Source organism: Prunus mume, linkage group LG5, assembly GCF_029339155.1.
Source record: "Prunus mume cultivar Tortuosa linkage group LG5, ASM2933915v1, whole genome shotgun sequence".
Taxonomy (NCBI): domain Eukaryota; kingdom Viridiplantae; phylum Streptophyta; class Magnoliopsida; order Rosales; family Rosaceae; genus Prunus; species Prunus mume.
Window position 1 is genome coordinate 6469071 of NC_142702.1, and position 19729 is coordinate 6488799.

General features: G+C 35.7%; 1 protein-coding gene and 1 long non-coding RNA gene across 2 annotated transcripts; one reads left to right on the forward strand and one right to left on the reverse strand.

Moving 5' to 3' along the window:
- The first annotated feature begins 518 nt into the window (after nt 1–518).
- LOC103330826 (monooxygenase 1-like) lies at nt 519–4527 on the forward strand. Its single transcript, XM_089053702.1, has 6 exons — nt 519–804; nt 1261–1407; nt 1614–1664; nt 2754–2922; nt 3208–3436; nt 3814–4527. Exons 1-6 carry the CDS (start codon nt 722–724, stop codon nt 4332–4334), a joined length of 1200 nt encoding a protein of 399 aa, XP_088909828.1. The 5' UTR covers nt 519–721; the 3' UTR covers nt 4335–4527.
- A 233-nt stretch (nt 4528–4760) lies between these two features.
- LOC148916745 (uncharacterized) lies at nt 4761–6173 on the reverse strand. The gene is made up of 3 exons (XR_016127517.1): nt 6063–6173; nt 5299–5451; nt 4761–5104 (listed from the first exon to the last, which is right to left on the reverse strand). It is a non-coding gene; the product is annotated as an uncharacterized LOC148916745 (long non-coding RNA).
- Between the last annotated feature and the right edge of the window lie 13556 nt (nt 6174–19729).

A 19729-nucleotide genomic window follows, 5' to 3' on the forward strand; every position in this document is an offset into this window, starting at 1 on the left:
CCTTCTTTTTTTTTAACACAAAGGACTTTTTTTTTTCGTATCTAAACCCTTTGTGTTTTTTTTTTAATAAAAAAAAAAACCGGACATTTCCTCTTAAAAACACATATTTTCTTTTTAAAAATAAATTGACGTTAGAAAAAAAATTAATAAGATGGTAATAAAGCTGTGAAATTTTTTGGATAAATTGAATACATTTAATAAGGGTAAACTTGGAAAGCAAAAGTTAGTTTGTATAATATATTAATTATATTGTTTTAACTGTAAGGAGAATGACACATGTCAAACAAAAAAGAGAGAAGGTCAAAGAAAAAGGTTAGAGAGAAAGTTGTTAGTATTTCTCTTCTGTCAATAGTCCCCAAAAAGCTATAATAAAGGTGGAACATGCATACCGTGACTCATTTTGCAAGTGGCTTTCAACAAAAGGGTGTGCCGTGAATACATTTTATCACATCCCAAGATAATTAAAGAAAGATTGTATGCAAAACTCAATCATACAACTTTTGCTGCTCATAAACTTAGCCGAACTGTTTGAACCACATACAAAGAATGCTGGCTATTTCTTGGTTTTTCTGGTGCGAATTATTAAATGAAATTGAGCAAAGCCCTCTAAACCGCAGCCTAGCCAGGAGCCTGAGGTAGCCTTTATGAATACTCAACTACTTTTCTAAGCCAAAGGATTAAATAAAAAACAAAACAGAAAATAGAAGATAGAAGGCAAGATATGGAGATTGGTGATACAAAAGAGAATATTGTAATCGTGGGGGGTGGGATATGCGGCCTTGCCACTGCCCTTGCTCTTCACAGGTTTACTCTTACACCACCTTTTTCTTCTTCTTCTTTATCTAACACCTCGTTGGTTTCATCATCAAAACTAATTTCTGGGTTAATGATAAGGGTCTATATACTAGATCGTTTTCAATTCTCAAAAACTAATTACGATAAAAGATTTTTTTTTTCAATTCTCAAAAGAATATTATTCGTATATATACTAGATCATTTTGATGTATATTTTATTACAAATGAATTTTGCTTTATTAGAGAAATTGTACGGAAGATACTCAGTTGAGATGATACAAATTTAGACGGAAGTTACGTTGTTTGCAAATGATGATTGAGTTTGAAGTCCTTGCAACTAGCATGAGTGATGAGGGAGGCGGAGAAACTAGATTAAGATGTTATTTTATTTTATATAGCGAAGGATTAGATGATTTCGATGTTTATAATTAACGGTGTTAATTTGAAAATTAATTTGTTTGGCAGAAAGGGCATTAGAAGCGTGGTCCTGGAAAGATCAAACGCATTGCGAGCTACAGGGGCAGCTATCATCGTGCATCCGAACGGCTGGCGTGCACTTGATCAACTTGGTGTTGCCTCTCACCTTAGAGAAACTGCTATTCCTATACTCTCGTAAATCTCTCTCTCTCTCTCTCTCTCTCCCCCCTAAAATGTAGTTTTTTTAATTAATTTTTTATTATTATTATTAATTTTTTTTTACAGTTTGCCTTTCTCATTTTTGTGTACAATCCACAACGTTAATAATTTAATGTCATACTTATACTTTTATAACAGATAAACTATTCTATATGATTTAATGTTAAATTTTTTATTTGCAGGGGACAATTCCACTCAGTCAATAATGACGAGCTTAAAGAAATACCTATTGCGTAAGTTCTTAAGATTTTGTTTACATTTTTCTTTTTTTGGAGGCAAAGTTAGAAAGGAGAAGGCGATTTTCTCACATATGCATGATTGGTTAAGTTTGGCATAACTTCTGCAAGCCCATGAGGGCTGTATATCAAGATGAACCACCATCAGGCTGCAAGATGTAGCAACCCAAGCAAAAAGCCCATCATACCCATCTCCAGACATTGTTGTCTTGGGGTTTGAGAAATGAATTTTTAGAATAGAGGAATGGGGGTAGTGTGTTCTGAAAATAATATGGTTGGTATTTTGAGGCCTTAATATTTATAGGGGAAATGGTGGTATAAGAGATAAGAAATCTATGGATGAAATTGAGATGAAACGATTTGATCTGATTGTTGTAAGATGATAAACCTGATCAGATGAAATAGGGATGTTAGAACATAATCAAGCAGACTCATCTTCAATTACCACCATTATTATCTGACGAATGTAGATGAGATATGAACGGAAGACCATAATAAATCAGACATATCTCCAATTATCACTATTGTTATCTAACATATAGATGGGATAAAATGTTTTTTTTTATTTAGTAAAGTAGTGTGGCACTTGTTTTTACTTTTAGAGTTTATAAAATAAAATGTTGTTTTTGGAATCTTGTCCAATTGTTGAAATGTTCATAAGAAAACTAACACATAATAAGTCTACAAAACAAGAAAGTATTTCAACCAAATTACAACATAGAAAAATTTAGATTCCCAAATATAGATAGAGCCGCATGTATATAGAGCCTCCTATTATGGGAGAGATACTTTTAGAGCCCGAAAAATTCCATCAGAGGTCTACAAAGGACTCCACTATTTAACAGAAACTAACTACTTTTCCCAAAATTGATAATCATTTGGTTTAATGGCATTTATTTTTCGTTGTGTCAAAGTAGATTAGGAGTTCAAATTTCATGCAAGAGAACTTAAAGTGTTGTTAAATAAGTATTGGTGACCTTATGTATGATGAAATTGTCATCCAATTTGAACATAAATAAATTGAGCATGACAATGATTTTCCCCAAAAAAAATGGTTACATCAATTATGAACTCAATCACTTACAGGAAAGAAGAATTGAGATGTTTGAAAAGGACTGATCTCATTGATATTTTGGCAAATAGTTTGCCACGTAACACTCTTCATTTTGGGTGCGAAGTGCTTTCTATTAAGCTGGATCCCATAACTTCTTCTCCTGTTCTTCAACTTCAAGGTGGAAGACTTTTGAACGCCAAGGTACAATACACATACTATACTACGTACTTATTATTCTTCACATTCTTTTTTATAAATCTGTGAATAATACCGGTAAAATTCACGTATTTTTCACACATTATTGATTAAAAGATTATATACATTAAAAAATAATAATAAATTATATTAAAATACTAAATAATGGCCGAATTTTTCAACGTATTTTTTTTTTCTCCGAAATTCCAAATAATACACCTATCCCATATTTTACTAACTATGCTTTGCAACAATGCAAGAAAAATTATGTCCTCAAATATCCGGTGGCAGGTTGTGATTGGATGCGACGGAGTGAACTCTGCCATATCAAATATGATGGGGGTGAGGGCTGAGAAAATTTTCACCATCAGTGTGATAAGAGGCTTCACTAGTTATCCAAATGGGCATGAACTCGGCTCTCAGTTCAGAATAACCCAAAAAGATGGTACTCGGGTGGGACGGCTGCCAATGACCGAAAACCTAGTTTATTGGTTCATCACTCGAAATTATACTTGTCCAGGTAATTTTGTCCAGGTCTAATATTATATATTATTTTGTTCAATGTTATACTGTAACTTGTACCTAAAATAATACTAAAGGGGTCATATTTTAGGCCACACTAACCACATTATTTTGCAAAGACTAAGTACATCTGAGTTCGATTCCTCATTTTCTGTGCATTACGGTAATTTAGAATATTCCCATGTCAACAAAAAGAAAATGGTTCACTAATGTAGTCTGAAAAACAAAGTCCTTTTTGCGATAAGGTCAGCAGGAAAAATAAAATTAGGAGCATCATAATCTGTTTGTTTATATTATGACGTGAACTTTTAACACAGGAAAATTTTGACTAATTTTTCTGTCCCTCTATCTTTCTTCCTCTTTAATTATGAACAGATTCAATGGCCTCCAAGACCCAGAAACTGGTCCGGAACTTGGCACTGGACTCTCTGGAGAGCTTCCCTACAAGCATCATAGAGATGGCAAAGAATTGCGAGCTGGATTCTTTGCATCTCACAGAGTACTTGAGATTCCATGCACCATGGGACATATTACGAAGACGGTTTCGCGAAGGGACGGTGGTCCTAGCAGGAGATGCCATGCATGCAATGGGTCCATTTCTTGCACAAGGAGGTTCAGCTTGTCTGGAAGATGCAATTGTTCTTGCTCGGTGCTTGGCTCGAAGAACTCACATCGATCGAAACGCAAGAGGAACTAAAATGCAGGTGGAGGAAGCATTTGATGAATACCTGAAAGAACGTAAGATGCGAATTCTGAGACTGTCTCTGCAGATGTACCTGATTGGGGAAATGCTTCATGCTTCATCACAGTTTGTTAAATTCATATGCATTATCCTCCTGGCCGTCCTTTTCTGTGACTCAAATGGCCACACCCGCTATGACTGTGGTAGCCTCTAAGATATGCATGCATATATGGCTCTGCTTTAAGTTTAATTATTTGTGAATCAATTAATATAAAGATGCTACTTTCCTATTATATATTTATAGTTATTATATAAATAACTACAAGGAAACTTATATGGATGTAGCACAATATAGTTATTATAGTTATGGTGATATCATAATATAGTTATTATAGTCATTGAGTATAGTTATGGTGGTCATGTTAATTGATTACTTTTCTTGAAGTTTTCTTCTTTGAACTAAAAATGTTTTTAAAATGCCATGGGAGTTCGAACTTGAGACCTCTGGTTTGCAAGTCGATGTCTTTTTCCACTGAGCTAGACCCATTGGCAACAAGGGTGATTTTTTAAAACAACTTTAGAAGGTATTTTTCTTAAGCACCCAAGTAAGACACAGATAAAAGTTCAAAAGGCATGGGTGTAATTTAAAAAAATATAATATTTTCATTCTTACATGTTTGACAACTACAAGGAAACTTATATGTATGTAGCATAACTTATACTTGACACAACCAAGCTCTTAAAAATTTGAAATTGGAATTATAAATTACAAAACTACATTATTTTGTATCCTACAATATTACATATGCACACAACAAATCCACTACATATGCTGCTAAAGAAACGGTAATTTTATACATCTTCACTCATTTTTGTGGAAACTGGGATCTATGGAATCTTAATTGCAGGAAGAGAGGAAGTACCTTTATCAGGAAATGGAAGGAGCTTTCCTGAATGCAAGCTTTTTATGATCCAGCTAGCTGGCTGCAACAGATGCTTACTCAAATCAGAAAGGGTTGAAGTTTAATATTATAGGAAAAGAGCATGTGAGGACATCATTGTGAAAGCAAGAGATTTGTCACAATTGCTTTTTCGAAATGTTCGCTGCTCTTTGAGCTTTTGTATAAGCCATAAAAAGTAATCCAAAACACTTCTAAAAGAAATTAAGAATTACTGACCATCACTGGTATCTTTTGCTCAGAGGCGCATTGCCTCAAGTGACGCGATGTCCTAATTTCATCCTCAGTAACAATGGCTCCCAAAGAAACCTTCTCTTTGTCCAAACTATGGACTAGCCACTGGAGGGTTTCAAAGACCCGCCCGCCTCCATGCTGCAGGATACAGAAATACGAACAGAATGAATCAGAAGACAACCATAGCTTGTTTGTTCAAGGGCGAATTTGAGGTCAGTTTGCAAGAGATAAGATAACAGAAGTCCTTTATTGCACGCAATTGTTTCCCACAACACATACAAACCCACTTGATTTTATTTTATTATTTTATAACTAAACAACAAAAGAAACTTTCATTCCATGAGATTTGAACTCGGGACCTCCTTCAACAAGGTGAAGACTAAATGGCACAAGACCAAAGGGTCATTGGCAACGCATAAGCTGCACACTAGATTATTATTTTCTCCATTCTGCATAAGTTAGTGACTCAGAAAAATTAAACATTTAGTAAGACTAGAGTAAGATGTGTGCCATGATCATAATTGATGGTATGACAATGAATTTAGTTTCTGCCAAGAGCGACAATATTATATATTATTATTTTGACAGCAAGAGATGTGTAATCATTAGCTAGCAGGAGCAGATGGCAACAGCCCCAAGAGAAGTTGCTCCTAAAACAAACTAAATAAGCAAAGATGAAATAAGATGGTATGTCAACTTTCAAGTTTCCAGGGTGTATTAAGGTTAGAACAACAGGCAGGGACCCCTACCTTAATTATTTTTGCCAATTTGCTGTAGAAACTGTGCTTCCCATAAAGCATGATTCCTACTCTCTCAAAGACATAATTACGATTGTGATGAAACGGCTTCCCGATCATAATTCAAACTTGCAATGCTTTGGTAATATCCCTCATCCTTTCCCATCTTTTGAGGGATCATACAAATTATAAAGGATAATTATTACTGTTATAGCGTATTAATAAAATAGGTGAGCAAGTTCCAAAGCACTACAAAATACATTGTTGTATTAATATATATGTAGTCGATAAAATAATGTAATATGAAATGTTTTGCGCAAACTATTAACCCATCAACCTTACGAAAATTTGTTTCTTCTATATTTGCTAAAAAAAAACTGAAGAAAGCTATGTCAGAAACTTGACACCTATATGCCATCTGTTTGTCACCTACAATTTTTTATGCAGTAGAAACTGAAACGCAGAATACAATAAAATATATGAAGAGAACCAATCACTGATTAAGAATCTCTATAAAATAAAGATAAATGGTTGTGGCATACACATAAATGAGAATAATTAGCAATAATATGTATGTAGAAGAAACGAAAAAAATATGAAGTAGGATGGCTGATGAAAGCAAAGCATAGACGGCAGAAGCAATTATCGGTACTTTAAAACACCAGTGACAATCAATTAATTGCATGACATATATTAAATGTATAAATATTGACAACATTGAAGCACCACAACAAACCAGAAAAGAAAGAGGACAAGATATTAAACAAAAAATTCCAATTAACTCGTTAGTCACCCACCTTGATTAGGGCCATATTCAGATACATCATAACTAAGTTTAAAGTTCAGATTAATAAGAAATAGAAGGAAGAATAATAGGAAGCTGACCTTTTTTGAACATAGAATAATAGGAAGACTACTACATTTTACACTTTGCGGGACGAAGGGACTTTCGTCGCGCAAAGTAACATTTCGTCGCACATAATTATGCGTGACAGAAGATTCGTTCCGCAAAGATCGTGAAGAAAGACTTTGCACGACCAAATAATTGACTTTGTCGCGCAAAACGGTGCGACGTAGCACCTTCGTTGCAAAAAAGTTGTAGGGACGAAACGAGGTGCGACGGATGAATTTTTGCGCGACGAAAGGCTTTTCGTCGTGCAAACACTGCGCAACGGAAAAGTTGTAGCGCAAGATTAGTATCGCACTATTTTGCGCGACGAAAGTACTTTGTCGCGCTAAATTGGCGCAACGAAGGACTCTTCGTCGTGCAAACCTTGCGCGACGAAAAATAATCTGTCACAAGATACATACTTTGCGCAACGAAAACATTCGTCGCGCAAGCATAAATTAAAGTGTATAAATTATTATTTTCACGGTTTTTTTTTAAGTGAGTTTGCGCGACGAGAAATATTTCGTCGCGCAAAATTTATACAGATTATTTAAATTTAATATTACGTTTTTTTTTTAAATTTTGTAAAAAAATAAATTTGGTTTTTTTTTTTGGTAATAAAATGAAATTGCAATCCAAAAATGAATTGTAAAGAACACATTTATTATATAAAATAAAATAAATGTAGATTACAAGATAAATATTTAAAAAATAATTATGAAAATTATAAACTAATCAAATAATGTTCCAAAATCTACATGGTCGTCAGGCATATGCGGCTCGGGGATCTGGGGTCTACAGGGTCGTGGTCTGCTGGGATGCTCGGGGTGGGCAGTCTCGGATGTCGATGCATCAAAATTCTGGATTGGAATGTTTGATGCGCGAGGGACTGCAGAATCACCGACATCCGACGCTCAAGCTCGGCAACTCAGCGATGTCAAAGCAGTCACCGATCGCTTTATCGCAATGATGACCGGTCGAGGTTCCCTCTCGGGCATTCCCTATCCCTCTACAATATGTTCCCGGCCTCCTCCCGAGAGTCTGATCCAACGTCTCCGTCAAGATCTGAAATCCAGCATCCTGTGGAGGATCCATAGACTCGATCGGAGTCTCGGGAGGAAGTTGGGAGGCAGACTCCTGAAGAACCAACTGGCTCCTCTCCACCATCGTCGTCTGTTTAACATAACATAAAATATAAATTAAAACATGTATATAAATTCAATGTGTAACATAAAAATTTTAAAAAAATAATACTTACATGAAGGGACTCGGCCAACTCATTCCCAGGTAGAACATAAACGTCACCAAAGACGTCGATCTCTGGGAATTTCGACACCCTTAAATTGAATAAGAGAAGAAAAATATTAGTATGAACAAAATAAATTAATAATAATGACATATTAAAAATTAAATAGAAATGATATTATTATTACCCGCCGCCGTGCATCCATCCTATATGAGAAGGGCCTGGAGCCGAAATGGTGGAGAAGAGTCTTCTTCTTCCTATTGCCCTTATTCACTTGGGTTTTATTTTGTTATACAAAAAATAAAACATATTAGTTTAAATATAAAAAATTAAATAATAATGAAATATAAAAAATGAAATAAACATTAATAAAAAATATGAAATAATTAAACAAATACCACATAATCGGGCGCCTGAAAATGAGTGCAGAGCCATGCCCAACTATCCTCCCGCCCCTCAAGCTCCTTCGGGCAACCCTCCCGAAGAGCGACTTCCGGATCATCAAACGCCTGAAAATGGTGGTGCAAGTCGCTCTTCCAAGAGCTTGTACCTCTCACCAAGAGTCTGCTTGACATACGCCAACGACTCCTCGCTGAGGTCCTCTAAGTTATAGTTCGTCTGCAATAAATAAATTACATACATTAAGTAATAGAAATATATAAAATTTGAAAGAGAAATAATTACAAGGTAGGATACATACCGACAACTGGCCGCGAACCTCCATCTTGATCTCGTCAGGCATGACCTTCCAAGACTTCCAGTGCATCGGTCAATGGGTCCGAACGACGTGGCCAATGTCGTGGGCCAAGGAGCTATGCAACTCTGTTGTCGGTGCAGCCTGATGGCGCTCGTCGTATCCAATGGGACAATCGTTGGTCACCCGGGTGACTTTCGCCGTCTTCACTGCCGACACGGCCCTCGGGTGTTCTTCTTGGCTGCAATGAGATATGACAATAATGTTCAATAAATAACAAATTTAACTATAAAATTCAGAATATAAAAATTTAAAAAAAGAACTACAGTTGAAGGGATATCTATACCGGTTGTGACCCCGAGGCAACAGATCGGGTCGACGTCGTGTCGGTGGTGCTTATGCGGGCGGTGCCGCCGCTTAGCGTTAACAGTGTGACACTAATGAAGTCGATGACGCAGCGCTCGGACACCTCGCAGCGGTTGGTCCATCAATGGAGCAAGGTGGCGCAGATGCCGACCGAGCCGGGGCTCCGAACTCGGTGTAGTCGTCACCAACCTACGACGTCTAATCAAATCTGACATCTGCACAATTTCCAAAGGGTACACACACACATTAATAGAATTTAGAATATATAAGTTATAAAATTTCATTAACAATTTTAAATAATTAATTACAAAAGTAACATAGGGTTTACGATTTCGGGGTATCCGGGACTCCGATCCACAATCCGTCGAATCCTACACGATCCTAGAAATACAAGGTACAACATATGTGAGTTTGAGTTCGATCCAACGGTCCAAACATATCAAATCTGGAAATCGCACAATAGGCGAAATCCGTTCGAGACTGAAACGGTAACCAAATTAAAATCCGAGCACACCTACGTGCTCGTGACAAATAGGGGATTGCTCTGGGACCCAATGCCCCACTGCCATAGTCCCCACGCACCACCACACGCACCGGCAGCGCATGGGTGTCCAAAGCGATAACAATCGCCAGAAATTTCTAAAAACTAAGGGCTAAGGTTCCTACCCTGTGTTCAAAACATCATTTAGAGGCACTTTTGTTCTCTGACCTACCCTAAAAAATGGCCAGAAGTGGCCGAAATTTAAATTCAAAAACCGGCCAAAACCTAAGGTTTAAATTCGAGACACCTATTCACACAATTATCCAAATCCTAATCAACCATCAGCTAGAGCACAAGAAGTAGTCCAGAAACCGTACCTTAGGCGTCGAAATTGGTGGTGGAGGAGAGAGAAAATAGGCGCAGACCGCTAAACGGCCTTTTCCGCGGAATCTTCGACGGCGACGGCGGGGAACTTCGGGCTTCGGTGGTGGCGGCCCGTCCTTTTAGCATCGGGCTGGGGTGATGGCGGAGAGAGAAGGTGTTTAGGGCAGAGAGAGGAAGTGAGGAAGAAAGGAGGTTGTCGCGATTTTTCTGAAAATTTGTTGGATCTTGCGCGACGAAGGACACAATGCGTTGCACATACTCCGTTTTAATGAACCTTTCGCGACGGAAAAATAAAAGAAAACCGTCACGCAAGGTTGTTTTCCGCCAAAATTTTTATTACATTCCGCCCAAATTTTGAAGAACTTGTGCGACGAGGTGCAAAATCGTCGCGCAAGCTTGTTATGCCGCCAGAAATTTTAGGGTTTATTGAAAGGTATGGCAACCTTGCGCGACGGATAAGTAACATATTCGTTGCGCAAGCTTGTTATGCCGCCAGAAATTTTAGGGCTCGTTTGTTACATAGGACTGTCTTGGCATGGACTATGCTTAGGGACTGTCTTGGCTTGGCTTGGCTTGGTCTAAGTTGGATAACACTTATCCTGCGTTTGGTGCATGCTTGGACTAGGACTAGATTTTTTATATTTTTTCAAAAAGATCTATATATATGTATATATGTAGTTTATAAAATATATAATATATGTGTATATATACATACATATCATATATATATATATACAGAGAGCTTCCATTGAGGGATCCCTCAAATAAGCTTATTTGAAGGACACCCCTTGTAGGCCCTACTATGGATTGTATTTCACTAATCCAAACCGTCTATTTTGTAGATACTCATTCAAAGATCATCTCTACAAAAAATCACTTGAATCCGATATCATTTGACCACTCAATTGAGTTATTGAAATTTTAGTACTTTCTTGAAGCACCGTGTTCATTGATTTTGTAAGACACAATTGGATGTCGAAACGATTTCCGATTTGTCTAATTTTTTGTAAGGATGATCTATGAATGAAGACCTAAAAAATATATAGTTTGGATCATTGGAAAAAAAATTTTAGGGTACCCTAAAGGGCGTCCCTCAAATAAAATTATTTGAGGATCCTCAATAGAAGGGGATATATATATATATATATGACATATATGTGTATGTACATGTATACATGTATATTATATATTATAAATAATATAAACACATATATATGTGTATATAGGTGTATATATGTATATTATAATATACATGGGTATAATACATATACATATATTTATATATATGTACGTATATTATAATATATAATATATATGGGTATATACATGTACACATGTATATTATATATTATAAATAATGTAAACATATATATATATATGTGTATATAGGTGTATATATGTATATTATAATATACATGGGTATGTTATAATAATAATAATAATATACATGTATATATGTATATTATAATATATAATATATATGTGTATATACATGTGTATATGTATATTATAATACATACATGGGTATAATATATATATACGTATATATGTATTATAATATATAATATATATATTACATATATACATGTATGCTATTATTATAATATTAATATGTATGTGTATATGGGTATATTATAATAATAATATACGTGTATGTATCTATATGTATTTATATATATTATATATGTATATATGTGTTTATATATATGTATGTATATGTGTATATACATGTATATATGTACATTAATATATAATATAATATATATTACATATATACATGTATGCTATTATTATAATATTAATATGTATGTATATGTGGGTATATTATAATAATAATATACGTGTATATATCTATATGTATTTATATATATATTATATATGTATATATGTGTTTATATATATATACACATGTATATGTGTATATACGTGTATATATGTACATTATAGTATATGTGTATGTAGTAATAATAATAATAATAGTAATATATGTTATTAGTATTACAATATAATATATGCAACTTATACATTTTGAACATAGGACTAGTTAACCCTCCCTTTCAACATGGGATTAGTAGTCCCCTCCTAAGGACGTGTTTTTGGTGGGCCCGGTATTAGCAATCTCATCTAATACTAGAATTAAATGAAACAAACATGGTACTATTTTTTGATCACTTTATACACATTTTACACATTTTAAAAGAATTGAATGACATTGCGCGACGAAATATTGAAGTTTTCGTCGCGCAAGCCTTTGAGATGGCAGCTTGCGGGACGAAGAGGAACTATATTCGTCACGCAAAGATAATAAATTTCAACCAAGTGTACCGTGGGGTTTAGGGTTTAGAATGCGTGACGAACAATGTGTATTCGTCACGCAAGTCTTTGTTCTGTGCAAACCTCTCGCAAAAATTTATGCTAAGTGTTCCGTATTTGTAAAAGGGCTGAATGAGATTGCGCGACGAATATACCATTTTTCGTCGTGCAAGTTCTGTGCACTTTGCCAGACGAATAAGTTTTTGTTTCGTCGCACAAGATTGTAATTCCGCTAGGAATTTTGAAAATTCCGAAAATTTAATTATAATTACATTGTTTTTTGTTTATAGGTGTTATATATGTTTTATGTCAGTATTCATATATTCATATGCTAAACATAGGAGTATATTAATTTAAGACTATTGGAAAAAGAAAAATAAAATGTTAACATGTTATTCTCTACAAAAATGTCAAATTTTTTCCAATAGATTAATTTTAACAGAGGAGTATATTAATTTAAGACTATTGGCAAAAAATATATACTCTTCTTTGGGTGAAAGGTGTAAGTTAGATTAAAATGTTAACATCAATTATGATAAAATAAATTTAACATAATTTATGTGATTAAATTATATGTATATATATACATGGTTCTACAATAAATTTATAACAATAGTGTTTAATATTATAATATCCTTCAATCAAAACCAAAAATGAAAAAATCATCTACATGTGGTATTCATTCAATTTGAAGATTTTAAACACAAAAAAGAGAAAACCGTAATTCTTATATTCATAAATGGCAATTGAAAATCAAATAGATATATTCAAATATAGGTATATTCAAATAGATATATTCAAATATAGGTATATATGTGTTATATTCAAATATGTTTTCAAATTTAGGTATATATCTAAATTTTAATTTATATATTATATGTTGTAATTTAATTTGTGATTGCAAATTTTGTGTGCAACTTCATTTTAATTTGTGATTGCCATATTTACACTACCATAATTAAATTACAACAAATTTCATTTACTATGTTTTACATGGGTAGTCGCTAATGAATTGCATTATTCATCATCTGAACTATAGTAACTTTTGTTATCCACGCTATCATCAGTTTCGGTCTCCCAATCCTCCTCCTCATCACTTTCGTTGTTCGGGCCCACTGGAACTTCGTAGCACGGAAGATCACCGAGGTCAATTGTAATTGACTGAATCGGTATTTCGATTGAAGACACTCCTTGAAGCTGAAACGGTTCTTGTATAACATATGTATCTCAAAGTGTTTCTGCATCAGTTTCCATGGAAGATTCCAACCGTTGGTTAGTGACGTTGTCGACATCGTTGTCAGTTGGGTCTAGTTCTGGTATAGCATACACGTTCCTCTAATCCATCTACTGAGCAACTTTCCAACCGCTTCCGGCTTTAGGGTCATCTAGATACACAATCTGTCTTGCCATGTTTGCCAAAATGTAAGGGTCGTCATCATACCAAGTTCTGTTAATGTTCACTGATAGTAAGCCATGGTCTATTTTAACACTTCCCTGCCTATTTGGGTTTGTATCAAACCATCGACACTTAAACATGATCACTTGGTATCGGTCTTTGTAAAGCAATTGCACGACAGTTGTGAGTTTGCCATAGAAATCAATGTATGTACTTTCGCCACCACCTAGGACATGGACACCGCTGTTTTGCGTACACAACTTGTCATCTCGTGCAGTCCCCAAAAACTTGACGCCATTAACATGGCAACCCGAGAATAATTCAGTGCGAATCGGGCCGAACGCCAAGTTATATAACTCTTCACTGTAAGAGGGTGAATTCGATGATTTCAACTTATTCACCTAATATTATACAAATGAATTCACATGTTAGTTTGATAACATTAAATAATACACAATATATATATATATATACAAATACAAAACACTTATAACTTACATATTCCAAAAACCATTTTGGAAACAAATCATGGTGTTTCTTGGCATACAAATGTGATGGATGTTCTTGCTTCATCATCTCTTCATGCTCATCTAAGTATGACATTATCTCATCACAATTGTTAAGTACGAACCAATGCGCTACCTCCATGTCATTTCTGGAAAACGACTCTCCTCGTACCGGATCTCCAAAGGGTCGTGCGCTTTGGGCGAAAACAGAAAGTTTCTCATTTCTCATACCTCCGTCATTATTGCGCTGAGGACGATTGAAAGCCGTGTCCACATCTTTTAAATACATTCCACAGAAAGTAAGCGACTCATATTGAACCCAAGCCTCTATAATTGATCCTTCAGGTTTCGCTTTGCGTACAGTTTTTTTCAACTCTCCGAGAAGCCTGGCAAAATAAAAACAAATTATACAAATTAGCGACCGTGAGATAAGGATGCAGAAACAAATTATGAGAATTATATACCTTTCTATTGGATACATCCAGCGATAATTTACAAGACCAGTGAGCAATGCCTCTTCTGGCAAATGAACCATCATGTGGATCATACTTGTGAAGAAAGCTGGAGGGAATATCATCTCGAACTTGCATAGGACTTGGACAATGTCATGGCACAACTGATTAATGTCTATCTTTCGCAATGTTTTTGCCGTCAGTTGAGAAAAAAATCTGGACAACAACATGATTGGTTTCACTACATCTTCTAGCAAAAGGTGTCGAACACCCATAGGAAGTAGGCGTTTCATAAACACATGGCAGTCATGGCTCTTCAGTCCAGTAAATTTACCCCCGTCAACATTCACGCAACGCGCGATATTAGAAGCATACCCATCGGGAAACTTTACCGACGATACAAACTGTAGAAAATGTTTTTTGTCATTCGGTTTCATGGCAAAAAATGCTAGATCCCTTCTAGCTTTATCACCGTCTCTGTTCATCCATAAACCTCTTCGTATGCCCATTCTTTCCAAATCAAGACAAGCTTTGATCGTGTCCTTTGTCTTACCCTCGATATCTAGAATCGTGCCCAGCAATGTGTCAAAGACATTTTTCTCAACATGCATAACGTCGAGATTGTGCCTCAATTTTAGTTTCGACCAATATGGGAGCTTAAAAAACATAGACTTGTGCGTCCAGTTCAAATGTGTAGAAAATCTTGTCCGAGTAACTGTTTTTCCGAAAGGAGAAAAATCCAAACAGTTTAGCTGTTCCAAGATCTCATCACCGGACCATTCTCTAGGTCTGAGGTGATGCTCTGTGTTCCGGTCAAACTCTTTATCCTTTTCCCGCCAATCGTGGTCCCATGGCAACCATCTTCGATGACCATGATAACAAACTTTTCCTGCGTGCCAACCAGAAGTTACATTTTCCTTGCATACAGGGCATGCCATATAACCCTTTGTGCTCCACCCAAACCATTGCATATGCGGAAAATCATTTACACCCACATCAACGCTGCCCACATTTAAGTGAACATCTTCCCGTGGCTTTATCGATGACGACACCCTTGATTATAAGATAAGCATATATGTCATATGTACTGCTCATCAATATTGTTTAATTAATTTGTAGTTGATATGTTTAATTAATTAAGGACCAACGGTCGATTAAAAACATATAAATAATGACATAAACATTTTGACGAGAAAGAAAATTGACTTGCCAGGATCCTCGTTATCAAAACAGTCATCATCATGTACTCTTTTTTCATGCATTTCCAAGGCGGCAAATTATATGGAAATACGAAAATCGACCAAGTGCTATGGTGTTGTTTAGAACCCTGTACGGATTGAATCCGTCGTGACAAGTCCCAATCTAACATTTCGAGGATCAGCAGCAAAGTCGGGAACGCTCGATCGAACTCTTTCCATGCTTCCCATCTGCAGGATGCCGCATCACATCGTCGTCTACCCGTTTCTCCTTATGCCATCTCATGTCTGTGGCGTATGAGTCGACATATACAATCGTTGTAGCCTAGGTTTCAAGGGCAGATAGCGCATGACTTTCTGTGGGATCTTAGTCGTCCTATTCTGAGATGTCATCTTGAACCTCGACTCTTTGCATATAGGGCATGTATCTAATGTTTCATACTCTTTGTAGAATAACATGCAATTGTTTTTGCAAGCATGAATTTTTTCATAACCCAATCCAAGACCATTCAACACCTTTTGCGCTTGTCTATGGTCTTTGGGCAAACAATTGTCCGTCGGAAGCATTCTCTTGAAAACGCCCAAAAAGTAATCGAAACACAGGTTCGACATACGATACTTTATTTTTCCGTGCATTAGCTCCACAATGGCTGTAAGAACGGAAAAGCTCTCGCACCCTGGTTATAACTCTTGGTTGGCACTTTTTAACAGTTGTTCATATTGTTCGAACTCTGCACTGTCTATTGGGGTAGGCACGTCATCTTCCCCTTCCTGATTGATGTTGGTCGATGCAAATGAAAAAGCATCATTTATAATATCCATGACTTGTTCATTAGGATCCATAATATGTTCAATATTGTCTACCCTTGTGGTATTTGAAGATGAAGCATTGTCTAATTGTTCCCCGTGAAAGTTCCAAATGCTATATGTCTCAATCATTCCATTCCTTACTAAATGAAAGCCAACATTTTCAATTGTCTCCCACAACGTGTTATTACACCTTTTACAAGGACAACGGATTCTAGTTGCACCCGGGTTGTGTCTACGTGCAAACTCAATAAAATTCTCGATTCCATCCAAGTATTCGTCTGCGCATCTATTCGGGTTCTGTATCCACCTTCTGCTCATGTAAGGGCCCTATCCATTCAAGAATGCATAGTCCTGTCACGTAACCTACGGCTACATGAGATTAAATTTCGACGTGGATAAATTTCGGCAGCATCTCGATACAGTTCTTGAGGTGGGCATAAGTATAAATACCTACGTACCACCCGAAGAACGTACCGAGATGACACCGAAATCTCCACAATCGAAATCTAATCATGTAGCCGTAGATTATGTGACAACACTATGCATTACCAAACTATCCAAATAATGGGACAATTCAAGAATTAATTGGACCGCAGTCATGCTTTACGCATCCATGCACGAAATCCAACTAATCTCGAACGGGAAACTAAGTGTTACTAAAAAATTATAATAAAAGTACGAAGTTAATTTCAATTAACTTCGTACATCACAACACATTGTGCTACGTCACGCACAATTTAACAACATAATATAAATATAATTCAACAACAAAATATATAAATATAACAAACTAAGTTCAACATAATGTAATGAATTTAATATAAAATGAATGAAATACCTTCTCAATCGTTCTCCACAATCGCAATTTACAAATATCTATAATATAAAAAAATTAATACCGTTAGTACGAATTTACATTAATACTTTTAAACAAATGACAAATAATACTTACCCAATGAGCGTATTGAATTCTCAGCAAAGGCAGCAGCACAGACAGAGGAAAAATCGAAATGGTAGAAAAATGGAGCAATCTGCCTCTGCAATGGTAGATTGCAGATATGTAGAAGAAGGATTTTGCGCGACGAATAACGTTTTCGTCGCGCAAGCGAAACTTTCCGTCGCACAAGATAGTGCCGACATCAAACCTTGCGCGACGAATCAAACGTCCGTCGCGCTAGTATTTGGCACCATTTTCTCTCCTTCTTTGCACGACGAAAGTAAAATCGTTACGCAATGATGCAAATATTTGGCGAAAAAAAATCCACCTTGTTTTCCGTTCCATACTTTGTGCGACGAAGAAATTAATTTGTAGCGCAAAGGTTCTTTGCGCGACCACCTCTGTCGTCGCACAAAGGTTTAGCGCCAAAAAAACCCCTCGCTTTTCTTCCCCACTTTGCGCAACAACTCATTTTTTTGTCGCGCAAATGATCTTTGCACGATTAAGATTTTTGTCGCGCAAGTTTTCAGTTTTTTGCGCGACGAATTTTCCTTCGTCGCGCAAATAGTAAAATGTAGTAGTGGAAGCTGACAACCATTAGATCTTAAGCTTCTCTCTCCCCTTGAATTTGGAGAAGGAATATCATAAAGAACAATACCACCATGTTTTGCCGATATCCTCGATATTTCCCGATACCCAACAAAACCCAAAAAAAATTCAAAAGTTTTGAAGCAAATTGAAGCCCAGAAGATTTTTTGGAGATATGTGGGCAGTGATTAGGTATATGTGAAGGCTTTTGGAAATATCCAATTGAAAAGATGTTTTGGAGTATGCATTAATTATTATTATGAAGAATCCATGCAAAGTCAATTGAGGGGACATACATGTCTTATCTCAAGCTTATATGCCACTCGCTTGGCTTCCCATCTTTTGGTCTAACATGTATTGATCACAACCACTATATTTGTAAATCTGTAGATTATATGATACACAAAATATTAGTATAATAATGATTAATAATGTAAAGAATGTGAGTGACTATTTTTTGAGCCATGAAAAGAAGAACTTAGAAGAAGAATTGATCCTTTACTTCATGCTTGGAAGACTGCTTTGGGGTTCTCTTTTTTGGCTTATTGTTCGGCCTTTGAACTATTGAAAGCTTTTATCTAAGTTCGGCCATTCAGGTAAATTAACTAGAAATGCTATCTTCCACTCATTTAATATTTGTTTCCTTTTTTGGCTGTTTCTTTTTCACTTTTCGAAGTTAGACAATTGGCAATATGCAATTCACTACCCACATACCTCCAAAAAAATCTGACTACTTTTAGTTCTATCAAAGTCAGAGAATCATCCAATTGGAATCCATAAAATAAAGTCTGCAAAGCCCATATATCATTGTCCTCCAACCCCCAAAACTTCCCACTGTTATCACGAGCAAAGTATGAAATATCGATAATATTGACGAAATATCGAGGATATTTTAGTTTTTTTGAATTACGGATATTTCGGAACATATCCATGTACATATAGTATAAATATCGACGATAATATTGGAAAATATCAATGTCGATAATTGAGCTCATACTTCAGCAATATTTTGTCAAAATATTGGTGTAATATCTCTAAAATATTGAAAATATCGATGTCAAGGAAAAAAAAAAGGAAAAAGAAGAAAAAAAAAAAAAGGGAAAAAAGGGAGGAAAAAAAACACAAAGGGGATTTGAACCCCTCCCATTTTACTCCTCCAACACCTTAACCACCATCAAGGATTGAAATATCGGTCGATACACCGATATATCAATATTTTCAATTGTCAACACCGATACTGGGAGGTAAGACCATGAAATAAGATAATAAATAACTTATATTAATAAAAACAACGTAATATTTTAATATACTCTATCTACACAATTATTATTTCATATCCCCTTTTTTTACAGAGAGAGAAAATCATTGAATACACATCAAATGATGTATTGGGAAGGGGTTGCTGCCGGGGTGGTTGACTA

Excerpts from the sequence above, each read along its gene's own strand:
- LOC103330826 (XM_089053702.1), top strand. The coding sequence starts at position 722 with ATGGAGATTGGTGATACAAAAGAGAATATTGTAATCGTGGGGGGTGGG. Across the intron at positions 2,923-3,207 it reads GAAGACTTTTGAACGCCAAG|GTTGTGATTGGATGCGACGG; the intron begins GTACAATACACA and ends ATCCGGTGGCAG. Across the intron at positions 3,437-3,813 it reads TCGAAATTATACTTGTCCAG|ATTCAATGGCCTCCAAGACC; the intron begins GTAATTTTGTCC and ends AATTATGAACAG.